General features: G+C 41.4%; 1 protein-coding gene across 20 annotated transcripts in view; it reads left to right on the plus strand.

Annotated features, from left to right (window-relative positions):
• Positions 1 to 17896, plus strand: part of MYO3B (myosin IIIB) — a 453696-nt gene that overhangs the window by 347071 nt on the left and 88729 nt on the right. For 18 of the 20 annotated variants that reach the window (XR_014829525.1, XM_084999438.1, XM_084999448.1 and 15 more), the window contains 2 exons: positions 11119 to 11179; positions 12107 to 12206. Coding sequence is in view for 19 of the 20 variants with exons in the window: in XM_084999438.1 (XP_084855564.1) it covers positions 11119 to 11179; positions 12107 to 12206 (161 nt within the window). In the remaining variant the exon portion in view is untranslated. Of the gene's footprint in view, positions 1 to 11118; positions 11180 to 12106; positions 12207 to 13537; positions 13677 to 17896 lie in introns of those variants that run through there. The other 2 variants (XM_084999444.1, XM_084999443.1) reach the window with 1 other exon arrangement.

Here is a 17896-nt window from a genome sequence, read left to right on the forward strand (position 1 = left end):
TGCTGGGGGGGGTCTGTCCTTGAGCTTTTCCACTGTGACTTCACTCACTGGTCATCAGCACCTGCCATCCACCATCTTGTTTAGACTTTTCAATTCATTTTTTAAAAACTCCCTAAAATGCTCCTCACCTTCACAAGCCCTTACCTCATCTGTGTTTGTGAAACGGAAACACCTATGACTCAAACCCAGCCTACATCCAGTCTGGGACTTGAACCCACGATTTTTTTTTTAAAATTATATTCACTCACCTGGTGTTTGGACTTAATGAGGCTTAGGTTCTTTGTGTCTCAACGCAGTAGGGATTCAGGGAGAGACAAAGTGATAGGCAAGAAATAAGATAGCACACTTGTGGAGTTCCTGGTATAGCTCAGCAGTACGAACCTAACTAGTATCCATGAAGACCTGGGTTCAATCCCTGGCCTCGCTCAGTGGGTTAAGGATCCAGCATTGCCATGAGCTGTGGTGTAGGTTGCAGATGTGGCTTGGATCTGGCGTTGCTGTGGCTGTGGTGTAGGCTGACAGCTACAGTTTCAATTTGACCCCTAGCCTAGGAACTTCTATATGCAGCAGATGTGGTCCTAGATTTAAAAAAAAAAAAAAAAAAAAAAAGATAGGACACTTGTGAGGAATAGGAACCAGCAGGCGAGGAGGCTCTGTCCCAAGGATTAGGTGGACTACATTTTTATAATCTAAGTTAAGTGGGAAGGGGGAAAAGACTGCCTTCCTCCTCACTCTCCTAGTAGACCTCAGGCTTACATCACTAGCCCCTCCTTTGTTTCAGGTAAGAGAGTATTTGACCCCATGAGGTCAGGTGCTTATCAAATCAGCAGAAGGGTGGTGACATGTGCTAAAATATGTTGCATCATCTCAGGTTTCCATATAATGGGAGTCTCCTACTTTGGAATGTCTTCCTTCCCTTAAATTCCTGTCCTTGGTCCTAAGGATCATTATCTTGCTGAACTTGAATGCAGACCTTATTTTCTCTTTCTCTTAATGACCTGAAGCCTATCTCATGCTCTTATTTATGATTTTATAGTGAAGCAAGCCTGCTTCTTCTACAGTGTTCTGATGGCTTTCTTGAGTGATTGTTAACTTCCAGGGTCTCCCAAAGTTCCCTAGGTTTCCCTCTCTATCTATGGTTCCCTGTTGGAACTTCTACAACTACCTGTGTAAGTATCCTATCCTATCCCTGTCATTTCGGTCCCATTACTTAGTACCATGTTCATCCTGCACTTCAGTTTAGGGCTTCTTGCTTCTCTTTTCTCTAACCGAGCACTGCTTTCAGAATTAATGGAGGAAAACTGGATTTAATGTTACCTTTGGGGGATGTAGGGGGATGTAGGGGGGACACGAGCATCATCTAAGGAACGTGGATGTTAGACCCATCTCTTGCTCTGATTGCTTGGACAAGTCCTATCACCCCTCTAGGCCCCCATTTCCCCGCTTACAGCATGAAAAAAAAAAATGTAGTAAATGGTCTCTGACGTTTCCTTTGTCTCCACAAGTCTCTGCCTGGTCTAATCCAGTCTTTAAAGTGCTAAAGCTGTAACTCAACCCACAAGTTACCTTGGGACCCACCCAAAGGAGAGACAAAGTTTACAGAAAGGAAGCCACTTCAGCTACCTGTCGTCATTTTCCACCTTCTTGAGCCTGAACTGTCCAAGTGCAGGGATTTGTCTTTCAGAAGTGCAAAACTAAAAGTTTAGCACCTTGCTGATGTGTGTATTATTTCCAAATTCTGACCATGTCTACAGCGCTTAATTTAATCCTTTTAAAGTCATGTTGTCTTATATTTTTCTTTTGTTCTGCCAGAAAGGACAAGTGTAATCCTTTTGCCCCAGTTTGGCAATAATTTTTACTCATATTTTGCTGATGAAGAAGCCGAGGTGCTGGTTTGCCCAAGTTAGAGTGACCGTATTTGGCAAATGGAGATGCAGGATACCCACTTCAATTTAAATTTATGTAAACAACAAATTTTATCATAAGTGTGTCCTGTGAAGTATTTGAAAATTTTTATACTAAAGAAATTATTTATCGTGTACCTGGAATGCAAATTTAAGTGGGTGGTCCCATATTTTATATGATAACACTAACCAAGTACTTTGGAACAAATATGTCATAAATATTTATCATAAAGTTTGTTGCTAAACTTTTACCAAGTGTTTACAGTAGTCCTCTGGCCTCTATGTGCCAGTTTTGTTTTGTTTTGTTTTTTAATCTGTTAGGAGCTTTCTATTGAAAACATTCTAAGACCTCAATTCCCATTTATTTACAAAAGTCTTTATGCAAATATCATCTTCTGTAGCCACTTAATCTCAAATTGCAGACCCTGCCTCCAGTACTTCTTATGCCCCTTCCCTGCTTTAATTTTCTTCTTTGGCCCTGACTTCTATTTAATATGCTAACATATTTACTTATTTTCTCATTTATTGTCTGCCTCTCTCACTAGAATGTGGGGTCTTATGAGCATAGGAATCTCAAATTTCTGTGTTCACTGCCATAATCCCCAAAACAGTAGGAGACGAATTAAAGGGGCTCAATAAGTATTTGTGGAATGAATGAGTGATGGCTGGAAGGCGATGGGGGACCTTACATTGCACAATGTAACATACATTGTTCTTATAGTCATATGGTAGCTGAAGAAGGCTTGGCACCAAATTAGAGCCTTGAATGTAGCTCAAGTGTGTATAATTTTTTTTTTTTCCTAAGGCTGTACCTGGGGCCTGTGGAAGTTCCCAAGCTAGGGGTCAAATGGGACCTGCAGCTTTTGGTGTACATCACAGCTTGTCACCATGCCAGATCCTTAACCCACTGAGCGAGGCCAGGGATCGAACCCACATCCTCACAGAGATAATATCAGATCCTTAACTCACTGAGCCACGAGAATTCCCAAGTGTGTATAATCTTTGTTGTTGTTGTTGTTGGGGCCGAACCTGTGGCTATGGGAGTTCCCAGGCTGGAGGTCAATTCAGAGTTGAAGCTGCCGGCCTATGCCACAGCCACAGACACACCAGATCCAAACCTCAACTGTGACCTACACCACAGCTCACGGATCCTTTAACCTACCGAGCAAGGCCAGGGATCAGACCTACAACCTCACGGATACTAGTCGGGTTTTTGACCACTGAGCCACAATGGGAACTCCCCGAAGTGTATATAATCCTAATATTAGTCCATAGACATAAAGTTAATAGAGGGTCGGCAGATCAGGAGTTAAGGGTTATCTCCAGACATAGTTTGGATTTAATTTAATCCTCCTGCTGGCAGATTTTCTAGGATTAGATGTTAGTCACCCCAGATGTCACTTATTAAAATCCCAAATATGACTGCGTGAGTGTCCAGTAACAAAGCGGCACGGGCAGCCATGAGCTCTGTGTCCCCTGGATCTGGGTTGGGATCTCGGAGCCACCTGGGCAAGTTTCTCAAACAGCAAAACTTTCCCAGCGAAACATTTCTGGGAAATGGAGACTCTGGTAAGATCTCGTGCTGATGTGAGCACTGAATGAGGTGAACCAGTCAAACCCTCAGCACAGTAAAGCGCTGGTCAGCTCCTCTGGCTGGACCGAGGCCCTCAGCCCAGGGCCATGCTCTCCTTCAAGTCACCTGCACTTCCTCGCTACTGCATCTTAATGCCTTCCCCGAGCCTGAGGCCGGATCTTCTCTCGGCTCCCTTGGTTACTGACAAAGAACTTAAGTAGGCTTTACAGGTTACTTTAAGGGCTCTCTCTTGACTGTTACCCCAATAAAAGCAGGCATTCTCAGCAGAATGAAGAAAAGCCTTCTGCTCTTACCTTTGACTTTACATAGTGACAACTGCCTGCAATGAAATAGCAAAGGAGGGGAAAACATGAGGACCCAAGAACTGGTTGGGGAAAAGCAATGAAGCAAATAAATATGATCAAATTTAAAGGGCTCTGTGGGATTTGGGAAATTAGCATAAGTACATAAATCAAATTAGTAGTGCTCACTTAGAGCAATGGCGTTATCAAACATTTATCAGCCTTTTGAGCCCTTGTGATGAATTTGTCCTTGAGCCATGTTCTGAAACTTAAAATAATTGTGTCCAAGAGCAAACAAATATCCATATATTTAAGTGAAACTTGCATATTCAACTCTGTCAGTAATGACACTGATGTGGCGTGAGAGACAGCATATGCATTCAAAATGGTTAGAAAAGTTACTAAGAAGCTACACCCAATGAGAAAAAATATGCAAAAGCTGTAAGATTTCCTTTTTGTTTCCTTTTTTTTCCTGGAGTAACAGTGACCTTATTTTGCATGATTATTGTTTTCATTTCTCCCATACTCTTCATATGTCTTTCATATCATATATTAAAGCCTAGGAAAAATGGTTTCCCTCTGTAGAAATCAAGAAATGCTAATGAAAATAATAAGGTACCACTTTTTTTTTTTTTTTTTGCCTAAAGAGTTAAAGATTAAAAAGACAGATAATACCCAGTGTTAGTGATAGGGCACATGGGCCCTTCCACACTTTTGTGGTTATGACTGTTAATTTTTGCTGCTTGTCAAAAGAGAATTGGATGATACAATTCAAAAGCTCTAAAATAGACATTGGCATTCCCTGGTAGCCTAGTGGTTAAGGATTCGGCATTCTCAGTGCTGTGGCCCATTGTCACCACTGTGGCTGGGGTTCCGTCCCTGGCCCTGGAATTTCTATGTGCCACAGGTGCATCCATAAATACACAAATAAATAAGGCAAAAAACATGTTTACCCTTTAACCTAATGGCCTTAAATTAAGATTTGTCCTAGTTGGGAGTGGCTCAGCAGGTTAAAAACCCGACATAGTGTCTGTGAGGAGGTGGGTTCAATCCCTGGCCTCACTCAGTGGGTAGAGGATCCATCACTGCCACGAGTTGCAGTGTAGGTCGCAGATGTGGCTCAGGTCTGGTGTCTACTGTGGCTGTGGTACAGGCCAGCAGCTGCGGCTCCAATTCGACCCCTGGCCAGGGAACTCCCATATGCCCGCAGGTGTAGCCCCAAAAGAAAAAGAAAAAAAAAAAAAGATTTATCCTGGACAAATAATTGAATGAGTACTCATAACTATATGCATATAATTTTAATGACCCATTATTTATAATATGTTAAAACTGGAAACAAATATCCAAAATAAGAGATTAATTAAATTACTTATGGGAATGAGCCAATGAAATATTGTACAGCTATATATATGACATGACATGCACACTTACATATGCTGTATTCTACACAAATGTATGGGAAGATGCTCATAATAAAAAGGGTAAGTTATGGAGTTCCCATCGTGGTTCAGTGGTTAACGAATCCGACTAGGAACCATGAGGTTGCGGGTTTGATCCCTGGCCTTGCTCAGTAGGTTAAGGATTCGGAGTTGCCATGAGCTGTGGTGTAGGTCCCAGACGTGGCTCGGATCTGACGTTGCTATGGCTCTGGCGTAGGCCAGCTACAGCTGTAATTACACCCCAGCCTGGGAACCTCCATATGCCACGGGAGCAGCCCTAGAAATGGCAAAAAGATAAATAAATAAATAAATAAATAAATAAATAAATAAATAAATAAATAAATAAATAAGGTAAGTTAAAATGGCAAATATATCACAAACCATTTTTTTAAATATTTTAAAAAATCTTTGACCTTTATTTTCTTCTCCTTGAATATCTGTGTTTTATATAGGGCAACAATGAGTAAATACATATGTGTGTGTGTGTGTGTATGTATACATATATAATTTTTCGGCCACACCTGCAGCATGCAGAATTTCCTAGACCAGGGATCAAACCTGCATCACCTTAGTGACCTGAGCCACAGCCATGACAATGCCAGATCCTTAACCTACTAAACCACTAGGGAATTCCTTTATTTTTTTAAACAGAAAAAGAAATTTTAATCAAAAAAAGGAGGGAGAAAAGGACACATTTTCCACCAGTTCTTTTAGTCATTTACTTTGGGGAAAAAGTCAAATATTGCTATACTTTCATTGATTAGTGGTTGGTGAATAGTCAGGCCACTTGGGAGTTTGGAACATGTTCATCAGATTAAAAATAAAGGAGATAAGATAAAGCTGATGAACACAGCAACAGGAACAGCTCTGACATCTCAAAAGCCAAATGAATTATGGTACTTGCTCTTTGCGCTTCCTCCCTTGATCAAAATTTGACAGGAGTTCCCCTCGTGGTTCAGTGGTTAACGAATCTGACTAGGAACCATGAGGTTGCGGGTTCGGTCCCTGGCCTTGCTCAGTGGGTTAAGGATCCGGCGTTGCCGTGAGCTGTGGTGTAGGTCACAGACACGGCTCGGGTCCCACATTGCTGTGGCTGTGGCGTAGGCCAGCGGCTACAGCTCCGATTAGACACCTAGCCTGGGAACCTCCATATGCCGCAGGTTCGGCCCTAGAAAAGATAAAAATACCAAAAAAAAAAATTTGACGAAGCTCACCTTCGGTAGATGGTTAGCAGATATTTTTAATTGGTGAGAATGTGGCACCAGATGCATCAGTTACAGAACCAAGTTTTCAGTGTGGTTATGTTCACTAACTGTGGGAACACACTAAGGCATCTCCAACTCTGCCCAGAGTGGAAGAGGTGGCTGGGATGAGAATGGGGCAGGAAAGGCTCTTCAGAGGAGCTGACACCTGGGCTAACAGGTAAGAATGAAGTGGCCAGGTGGGCAAGAAAGAAGATGATATTTCAGGCAAAAGCAGAGAAGTATGAATACAACCCTGGGGAGATTTTAGTGTGTGCTTGGAAAATGCTCATTTATTATGTTGGTGGTGGTAAATAGAAAAAAACAGCAAAGCAGTCTAGAAATCCTAACTTTCCAGGTTCTGTAGTAAAAGATGCGTATTAACATATACATTTTGGGTGCCTTCGAACTTAACCCAAAATTTATGTTCTTAAAACATTTTATCATCTTCCAATCTTCTGTACCTTCAATGTTTTTAAAACAAATATAAGCAGTAAGAGTAATACACAATGACCCCTAGCTGATGTAAATCAAGAAAGAGTTGATACATAGTGGCAATGTGGACAGACTCAGATCTGGGTGTTGTTTCACATTTGTTTCCTCAGCCCTTAGAATGTACAAATTCATGTAAGAGCACTTGCTTTGCCAATTCAGTCTCTAGCCATTTCATATGGAAACCCTGTTAGCACTTGGGTTAGCAGGAGATCTTTTTCAAGGGCAGTGTCCTCTTCTCTGATGTCATCCCTTAAATGTCTTAATTTACCTTCAGAACTTGAACTTATTGAAACCATTTTGAAGATGTTTATGTTTTCTATTATCTTTCATGGTAATAACTTCCAGAAGCAAAGTTGTATGACTTATTTGTCTGAAACCTTGAGATTCATGGGACTCCTACTGTGTCAAAATATCTTGGTCTGAACATTTCTTTTGCGGGGTAGATTGGCTGCTGCTTCATGGGAAAAAGAAATTGACCTCTTCTTATTAAAAACTCCATGTACAAAAAAAGTTTTTTTCAGAGCTGTCAAAGAGGCAGGAACAAATTTGCTTGGTCATGCTGATTAGCATTTCTCCCAGGGCTACCAAGTAGGACATGAGTTTACAATGAGAACTGTAAGACAGCAGGAAGCTAACAAAAAATCAGTCCACAATGACTTCGCTGCAGCCTATCCTGTTTTGAAGTTAAAATATGCTTTCAAGTGAATGTGAGTGAATAGCAAATGGGTTTCTCTGTTTGTGTAGAAGCCATTCTAAATCATAATTGCTAAAAAATTAGACACAATCTTGCAAATTTTATCAAAGTTAACAAAAACTGTGCAAAGAGGGGTTCCCATTGTGGCTCAGCGGTAACAAACCCGACTAATATCCATGAGTATCCATGGGTTCAATCCCTGGCCTTGCTCAGTGGGTTAAGGATCCAGCGTTGCCGTGAGCTGTGGTGTAGGTCACAGATGCGGCTCGGATCCCGTGTTGCTCTGGCTGTGGTGTAGGCTGACAGCTGTAGCTCCAATTCGACCCCTGGTCTGGGAACTTCCATGTGCCTCAGGTGTGGCCCTAAATATAAAATAAAGGTAAAATGAAATAACTGCACAAAAATTTTTAAATGAAATTTAGAAAATGGAGAGTCAAAGTGTAGCCAGGGTGTCTATATTCCTGTCCAAGAAAAAAAGTTACTGATTCTAACCCTAAAGTAGGAAAAGGCCAGTTATGAGACAGGCCTGATTTGTCAAAGCCTTGAAAAGCACCCTGCTTCCTTTGTATTAATTCTAATGTGTAATTTGGTCTCCAGATTCTATCGACCAACTAGTAAGGGGAAAAGTATAGTCTAGATTATTGTTCTCACTGGGAAATCGCACACTAGCATTCCATTTTTCAAATATGGCTCTTCATTTGGTTAGTACAACTCAGCTCCACCACCACCCCCCCGCCCCAACACCCCAAATTATTACTCCTCAAAGAACTAGCAACTGACTTTTGGCGGCTGCAAAGCTGAGACCCAGTTTTTGACCAAGGTGAGTTCACCTAGTGCTGCCAGCCCAGCATGACAAAGCCAGCTGGCCTCATGGATCTTTGCTGCAGAAGAGAGTTGCTGGGGCATTCTTGGCAGCCTTGTGCTCAGGAGCCAGCCTTCACCCTGACTCTTTTGTCATACTAGGATCAGGATTTAAGAAAAGAGAATTAGATGTGAGTTTCATTGGGGGGGGGGGGGGGCTTTGCTTTTCCAGGGCATATGCCCAGCAGAAGGGTTTTCAATGGTGACTGAGAGTTTTCCTCTCCACAAGAACCCACAATCCAATGAACTGACAGTACTAAAGCAGTGGAGTGGCCAAGCCCTAGAGGCAATCCGCTTGAGACTTTAGTCATGGCTTCAGAGAGGATAGAGAGCCCTAGAAATATGCAGGGAATCTTATCTAGAGAGACAACGACCTCCTATTCCTCACCTTCTGATAACCAGATTTACTGCTTCTGTCCTTTAGCATGTGATTCCTAAAAGAGGCTGAGAACAGTGTTATTGCAAAAAAATTTTTCCTACAGGTTCAAAATAATGTCATGCTTTAAAATGGGTAATTCCTTTATATCATCTAATACTCATCCATAGTTCAAATTTCCCAGTTGTCTAAGAATTGTCCTTTATACCTGTTTGTCCAAGCCGAGACCCAATCTAGGACATGACATTACATCAAGTTATGTCCCCAAATCTCTAGTAATATACAGTTCTTCCTTTTTTACATGACAATGACTTGTTACGAGAATGAGCCAATTATCCCGTAAAATAACTCACCTTCTCTATTTGTCATGCTTGATTCTTTGCAGTCTTAGCTTTCCCCTCTATGGCCTGAGTCTTGGTAAACTGTAGGATAGATCTAAGGCTTTGGTTAGCTTAAAGTTAAGTGGTTTTCTCTAAAATAAAAAGATATAAAAATCCTGCGTGATGTAGAATACATCACTTTGCCTCACCTCACAAGACAGTGTTGTCTGGGTAAGATTGGCACTGGGTTGAGATGGGAACCTGATTTCTCCAGCATTCAGTTTCTTTGCTCCCCCTGTAACCTAAAGAAGGATGTATGATGGTACTTTGGCACTATATGAATATCCTATTCACTGTCAACCATTTGTCTAAGGTTTTATCAGCAACTAATAATCCTTATCTGTAATTTCCCTTTGGAATCAGTCTCCTTTTCTATGTCAGCAGATTTTATGCTGCACTATTTACTAGTTATGACGTAAGGAAGTCATTAGCTTCTTGATCCTTAATTCCCTCACCTGTAAAATTGGTATAAAAATAGAACCAATCCACATGGTTGTGAGAACTATTAGATGAGATAACCATGGATGCATATTTGACCATGGCCTGGTGATATGTATGCAAATAATGAGCATTGGCTATTTTTTGTAATTGTGCTTTTCCTTATTTTGGTGGTGACAGCTTGCAAAGCATTATCCACTTGCTGCCAGGCTCAAGTCCCTGAGGCAAATGACAATGTATCTGATAAAATTGCTGCAAAGGAGTTGAGGCAGTTACTTTTGAAGGAAATCGACTTAAACCATTTTTTTTTTAAGGCAAATTAGAATTTGTTTCAATTAAGGGCTGCTCAGGGAGTTCCCATCGTGGCACAGTGGAAATGAATCTGGCTAGGAACCATGAGGTTGCAGGTGCGATCCCTGGCCTCACTCAGTGGGTTAAGGATCGGCGTTGTGGTGAGCTATGGTGTAAGTCTTGGCTGTGGCTCGGATCTGGCATTGCTGTGGCTGTGGTGTAGGCCAGCAGCTGTAGCTCCAATTATAGCCCTAGCCTAGAATAGTATAGAAATTTACCCAATCGTGTGTGTATGTGCATGCATGTGTGTGTGTGTGTGTGTAAGAGAGACAAAGAGAGGGAGATCAGGGATCGTGAGGCGGAGTCCAGACTTCCCTTCCTCTAGTCAGTGCTTTCCACATTCTGGGTTCCATCTGAATGGGATTGTTAAGAGCCTGTTTTAACAGTGCATTATAATCATCACAGTTTTATACAGTGTGTTCCAATTTCTGAAAATTGGGGCACAGCACAATTGGTTTTTCCAAACTTTGCTCCATGAAACATTACTACTTTAATAAATGTTAATAGGTTATCGCTTTTTAAGTTTCTTGGTCAAAGCAGTTTAGAGGGGTCTGTGTCTGCCCCACCCCCCACTTTTGAAATCCATAAATGCACCTTGTGATGATAAAAGATCATTTCTGCAGTAAGAAAAACTCTTAAACTGTATATAGCTTAGCATTTCCCAAACTTATATTATTGCAAGATCTATTTTGCATCATTTAACATTGTGATTAATGTGCTGGGTGGGAAGCACAGCCTTAGCATCATCTTGGTTGACTGCTCGGTAAAGTTTGTGTACGCCCAATAGTAAACTAGATTGGATCACACAACTTTAAAAAGGGCAGTTTCTCGGGTCTTGGGATCTCAGGCTGACAGTGGTGTAGGAGCAGGATCTGATAGGATGCATTTCCTTAAGCTGACCATGTCCTTTAAACCAAGAACTGGAATGACAAACAGTGGGAGCTTAATTAAAGAGTATGTTCTGATACATCTTTGGGGAAAAGCAATCCTCTTTAAGTTTTGTTGTTGTTGTTGTTGTTATCATTTTCAAGCCTTCTAAAAATTATTATTATGTTTGTTTTTAGGCATCCACACGCCCAGAGTTCTTCCAAAGGGTGCGACGTCTTCACAGGACATTCAAATCAGGTAGCTTGATGTCTGCAGTAACTGTGTATCCTTAGTAGAGACTTATCCAAGTCCATGGTTTTGGTTCCTGTCTGTGACTGCTTGGTCGGGCCATCGAAACATGAACTGTTAGTGGTATTTTGAAGTCTTTGAGACAAAAGCCCAGCTTGCTAAAGAATTTTGGTTCAGCAGAAAGACAGGGAGGTACAGCGAAGAGAGAATCAAAAGCCTGGAAATTTGCTGCTGAGAATAAATGCTAGCTGCTCCCTGAGGTGATTTGTCTGTGCACTCCACTCTCTACAGATGTTAGAGCCTCTTTTTGAGTAAGGACCCGAGGTTCTTTGGTAGCACTTTGATATCCTGCTCGAATTCAATATGTGAAATGGAGGCGTCTCTCTGTGACTTGGAGCCCACAGCAGGCTTTGAAGTCTGATCCAATTTTTGCTGCCTACTATTTGATGTTGAAAGGATGAAATGAAGAAAATGTACAGTTTTTGCCAGTAACTCTGCTGAGCATATGTAAGATTAAAAAAACAAAATCCTTTGGATGATGTACTTAGAAATGTTAAGTAGATTAATACCTTCCTATAGGTTTTCTTTTTTCTTTCTTAGGGATAAAAATTAAGTATAGGAGAAAAATCAGCACAGAGCTGTTTTTTATATGAACTATAATTAATTTAAGAGGGGGCAAGGTTGACTTGTTCAGAGGAAGAAATAAATGGATGAAGCAAAAGGTGTTGAGACTTTGCAACTAATTGCCCCAAGGAGAGGACCTCCACTCAATTCTAAGGCAAAACAGGGGCAACTTACCACATGACTCCAGTATACATAGATTTTTTCCCTTGTATGATTAGGGTTAAGGGTCACTTAGTTAAATGGAAGCCATGTCCTTAAGGCTGCCTCATCAGAGGATAGAAATAACCTTTCTTTTATTGGGTCTTTCTGAAGCATTCAGTTTGGGAGACTGATTTGCTGTCTTCTGGGACATGCCATTCTGCTCCAGACCGCCCAGGACTGAGTGCCTCAAGGAGAGCCCTTGCAAAACCTGGTAAGGAAAATATTTTGAATTGTAAGCTGTTTCTACCATTCGCATGCTTGTATATTTTTTAATGAGTTGTTTATGCAGGACTGTGTAGAAGGCAGGACTCAGATAGTAATATGACCTAACAGTAGCAAAAATTTTGGGTTTGGGGAAATTCCCTCGCGGTGCAGTGGGTTAGGGATCTGGTGTTGCCACTGCAGCGGCTTGGGTTACTGTGACACAGGTTCCATCCCTGGTCCAGGAACTTCCATGTGCTGTGGGTGCACCCCCCCCAAAAAAAAAAGACACTGAAAAGTTCAATTTGGGGAAACCATAAAGGCTGGAAGCAAAACTTGCCTTAAAAGTAACCGTTTATGGCCCACCTGTGCCACTTCGGTTTACTTTTTTGAAGGAAGAAAATGGAGTATCAAAGGTCATACTTTTCCCTTTACTTGTAAGGCCCTCCAACTAGAAAACTGCTTTAAAACTTTATTTTCTTAAGGGAAAGATAAATAATTGACCAGCTTTCAGTAGGGCAGATAATTCAGGGGCAAAATCTAGGGCTTGGTTAAAAAAAAAAAAAGAAAAAAATATATGAATTTAGAGAATAGTTCTGCCCTTTTGGCAACACGGCCATTCTTTCAGCAAGAATACAGACATCTTGCCACACTCCTATGGGAAATAGCATTTTTGGCCTCTTTTCTAAATTCTTTGCTGCAGAATATGCTTACCATAGTCAGTTTGGGAGCTATGTGTGACTCAGAAGATAACGTAGAAGCACGATCATAAGAAATATTTATGGACCAGGAAATACTAAACACAAGGTGGATCATTCCAAAGAAAGAAACTACTTCAAGTTAAAATACTAGTATTACTCTTACTGTTGACCTCATTTATTTTTCTGAAATGTTCAGTAGTTTCTTAGGTATCTCAAAATTTCTTCTTAGTCTGTTTTTCAGTGACAAGGTAGTACAATATGAAGTGGAATAACACATGTACAATAAATGCGTTAGGACCTTCAGTCCATGTGAAACTTAAACTCTTCAAGAGAGGCAAAAGAAAATGATAAACTTATCCAAGGAAATATTTTCCCCTCAGTCAGATAGTGTTCAGGAGTAATGCCACAATGAGGTAGAGGTAGGAGTGGTGCAAAAAAGAGGAAATTTAGAGAAAAGGTCATGTGATGGAACAGAATCCATTATGCAAGATTTTGTTTGGGATTTTTCTCTGTCCAAACGGATAATCTCTACCCTTTAGTTGAGATGTTTACACCATTTACATTTAATGTGATTATTGATATATTTGGTTTATATCTGTCATCTTGCCATTTGTCCCATCTGGTCTTTGTTCTCTTTCAGCATTCTACTTTAAAATACATGTAAAAAGAAAATTTTAAAGCATAGTTGAGTAGCTAAAAGCATAGATTTTCGTCAGACTTGCCTGGATTTAAATCTCTGCTTTCCTGTTCAGTGTTAATAAAGCTATGTAACAGCTCCTTATCTCAATACCTACACACGTACAATGAGAGAAATGGTAGTTTATAGCCAAAGAGTTGTACCGAGGATTAAATGAACTAGTAGAAGTAAAGGGCCCAGACTGGTGTCTGGTTCAGAGTAAGGGTACATTATTATGTCAGCTGCTATAGTGGTAGTTATTGCTATTGATATTATATAAATGCAAAGTTAATCTATAAGCATGAAAAATAGGTAGATAAATAAAGTTCTTATTGTATTATGTTTTGGTGGGATACTTTCAAGGAGTAAAAATATATTGCATTTTGAGTTAACTAAAAAGAGACTTGTTAGATTATAATCACGTTTCCCAGTCTTTAGGAAAGTATCCCCCAAAGTCAAACTTATTAATAAGTTTCACATCTGCTTTGCTATAAATGGCTCATATGCACTTTCCTGTCACAATTGCTCCTTCTTTTTAATCTAGATGGTTTTCTGTTGAGTCTGCCACCATCACCATTACTTCTCCTTAATACGCTTGTAAACAGTATCCTAAATGGTCTTCCTGCTGCCATTCTTTTCCTTCTTCACCTGCTCTCATGCATGCATATCTGAGGAGCTTTTCTAAAGCATTCCCTGATCATAACATTCTCTTCCTCCGTAAACTTCAGTGGCTCCCCCTTGTTCCAGCAGCAGCTCTAAGCTTCTTGGCATGACATCCAAGGCTGTCTCGGTTCTAGTCCTATTCTTCCTTTCTAGCTGTATCTTCCAATGCTCGTGCTCTCTTATTTTGTGCTTCAGAATATCCACACTACTCTCCATCCTCCACCCATGCCCAGGGTGTTCTTTCTTTCCTCTGTGATTCATTCGCACTGCTCCCTCTCCCCTACCTGTCCCCCTTCACTATTCATTCTGAGTCCTCTCTGTTCTTCACAGTCTGCCGCTCCCTCTGAGCCCTCTGACTTTCCTTTAGTACTTAACACATCCTGCCTTGGATTACAGTTATTTTCATGCCTCTGCTAGATTTTAAACTCTCTGGGATCATATCTTTTCATTTCTGAATTCTCTCCTCGCCACCTAGCCTAGGTCCCCAAATTGAATTCTTGATCAGCCAAAGCTGTGGTGAAATATAGTGAAAGCAAGGATGAAATGAAACTTCTGAGTAAATGAGTCAGAGAAAATTTCTAAAAATCCTGGAATGAAATAAGGGTCTCTTAGCACACCCCCCCCCCCCCAAATAGGTTTAGCATCCCAGTGGAACAAGTTAAAATGATCCAAGCTGCTGTTGTTGTGAGCAGCCAGAGAAGGAAGGAAGGTTTGGCAGGAAAAAGCATTATATAAATCAGATTCCTCTTGACCTTAAAAGGCAACAAAGATGGATTGAAGAACAAAAGAATTCCAGTTTTATTTATGTTTTCAAGGGATAAGCTGCGCAAGTGAGAGTGTATTTATTCTGTATGAGACATTCTAGCAAGTTCTACCTTCATGTTTGAATCTTTGCCTTAAATGACCCGTTCTTTCAACTCATGTCTCTCTGGAAGGCCTGAGAATATGGTGACCTTTTCAGTTTTAAGAAAACACTACAGTCCAAAAAGTTGGTCTTCTAACTTACAGTGAGTGCTAACTTCATTGTTTTATAAAGGAATAAGGGGGTGGAGGGGAGGAGGGAGACAAGGAATAAATCTGAAGTTACTTAATCAGGCCAGCTCTGCTCAGAGCAGGCAGGCAAAAAAGGTCACAAATGTGGGGCTTGGACAAAGGCTGTCTTTGGCCCCTTAGTCAGAGAGTCTCAGAAGTGTCCTTCACTGGTCCATTTGCACCTGACTCATTCCTCACAAGGAAAGCACAATACACCCAGGAGGTCCATAATATGAATCACTTTGCCACTAATCCAAGCAGAAATTATTTAATTGGACCGACAGGCATATATACAGACATGATCTGGCTTTACTATGTAAAATTGCATTTTTTAGGCATACATTCTATTTATTCAGTCAACAAACAGTTATTGACACTCCTTGAGAGCCAGGAACTGTCCCAGGCCAGTGCTCCTCAAACTGTTTCAAAAGACCCATTTGGGGTTGGCTGTTTTAATTTCCAATTTACACAGTCTGATACTTTTGTGAACCACAGTGAAAATAAATTGCTAGGTCACAAATGACACAATATCGAATGGATCTAAACTTTTCTAAATTTCTTACTCTAACCTAAATACCTCTGAATTTCTTTAGTGATCAGGTTGGGAACAGTAACAAGGGTCCGTCTGCAGACCATACTTCACTAGCCCTGTTCTGGGCATATGTGATACATTGGGGAACAACACAGTCCCAAAGTCCTGTCCCCATGAAGCTACATTCTAGCAGAGGGACAATAAGCAATAAGCATAATACATGAGTCAGTTGTATGAGATGCTAGAAGGGCAAAGAGTTATGAGGGAGAAAATACAGCAAGGGAGACCAATCTTGGTCAAAGTGCAGAGGATGGGGACAGAGGATGGTTTACCTTTAAATAGGGTGGTCAGAGTGAGCTTCATTGCAAAGGCTTGAAGGTGGTGAGCTAGTGGGCCACATGGATACCCAAGGGAAGAGCATCGCAGGCAAGGGGAACAGCCTAGGCAGATGCCCCGAGGAGAGAGCAAACATGGAGTGTGTGGGGAACAGAAGGAAGCCTGGGTGATTGGAGCCACAAAAGCAAGGAAGAGGTAAGAAGCCCAATGTTGCAGGTCCTAACAAACACTCTGGGGATCTGGATGGAATGAAGGTTCTGATTCAGCAGGTCTGGGTGGCTCCTGAGATTGTGCAATGCTAATGAGCTTCCAGGTGGTGCTGAGGTTGTTGATCTGAGCTCTACATTTTGAGTCAATAAACAAGGGTATAAATTCAGTGAAATAGAAGTGGCTGGGTTGAGAAGGGACTACAGACATCGCCAATGCATGAGTTCTTCTCTATAAGTTACATTTTACAGACAGCTGAAACTTTCTTTTTTTTTTTTTTTTTTTTTTTTTTTTTTTTGGTCTTTTTGCTATTTCTTTGGGCTCCTGCAGCATATGGAGGTTCCCAGGCTAGGGGTCGAATCGGAGCTGGAGCCCCCGGCCTACACCAGAGCCACAGCAACGCAGGATCCGAGCCGCGTCTGCCACCTACACCACAGCTCACGGCAACGCCGGATCCTTAACCCACTGAGCAAGGGCAGGGACTGAACCCGAAACCCCATGGTTCCTAGGCGGATTCGTTTCCACTGCGCCACGATGGGAACTCCCAGCTGAAACTTTCTAAAACCTGCAACTCCCTTTCATATGAAGTGTACTGAATTCAGTTCTCCTTATTCTTGGTGTCCTGGTCATGACTATTAATCACAGTTGTCACACTGGCTGTAACATAGATCCTTGGGGTCCATTATGAAATAGGACCACCTACCCTTTTGTTAGATGACCCTCAGCTGTTTATTTTAACGCTCTTCCCTCTGAGTGCAAAGCTGGTGTCTCCTGCTATTGTTAATGTCTCCCTTTTTTATAACATTTTCCTCCCACCTTCTCTCTTTCTCCTTTGTTGTGGCCTAAAAAACAAGTTCTCAGCATTGTTTTTCTGCATTAAAAAAAAAGGATCTGGAGTTCCCGTTGTGGTGCAGTGGTTAACAAATCCAACTAGGAACCATGAGGTGGCTGGTTCGATCCCTGGCCTTGCTCCATGGGTTGAGGATCTGGCATTGCCATGAGCTGTGGTGTAGGTCGAAGACGTGGCTCAGATCTGGCGTTGCTGTGACTGTGGTGTAGCCTTCCCTGGCAGCTACAGCTCCGATTAGACCCCTAGCCTGGGAACCTCTGTATGCCATGGGAGCGGCCCTAGAAAAGACAAAAAAAAAAAAAAAAAAAAAAAGGATCTGGGTGGGGAATATGAGGAAATCCCAAGGAATGAAAGGAAACTGTCACTTGTGTAGTAGATCTCTAATTTGGGCAGTGCTTTACCCGTATTTTCTTAGCGTAAAATATCCAAGCTTTAGTTTAACTTTTAACCCGCTTGTTCAGGGCCTGTTGCCTGCCCCTGGGTTTCCTGTGATACCTCACCTACCTGAGGTAGTCCTGCCCTGGGTTATCATCTCATCTATAAGTAGTATAAATTATTCATATTTATTTTTAAAGGTCAAAAATCATTGCATTTGCTAAGATGCTACCTAGCATCTTAAAAGATGTTACATCACTCTTGGAGTTCCCGTCGTGGCTCAGTGGTTAACGAATCTGACTAGGAACCATGAGGTTGCGGGTTCGAT

The sequence above is a fragment of the Sus scrofa genome, chromosome 15 (assembly GCF_054392235.1).
Source record: "Sus scrofa isolate SSC_HxYL_T2T_F1_AM1 chromosome 15, Sscrofa_HxYL_maternal_Yorkshire_Landrace_v2.0, whole genome shotgun sequence".
Taxonomy (NCBI): domain Eukaryota; kingdom Metazoa; phylum Chordata; class Mammalia; order Artiodactyla; family Suidae; genus Sus; species Sus scrofa.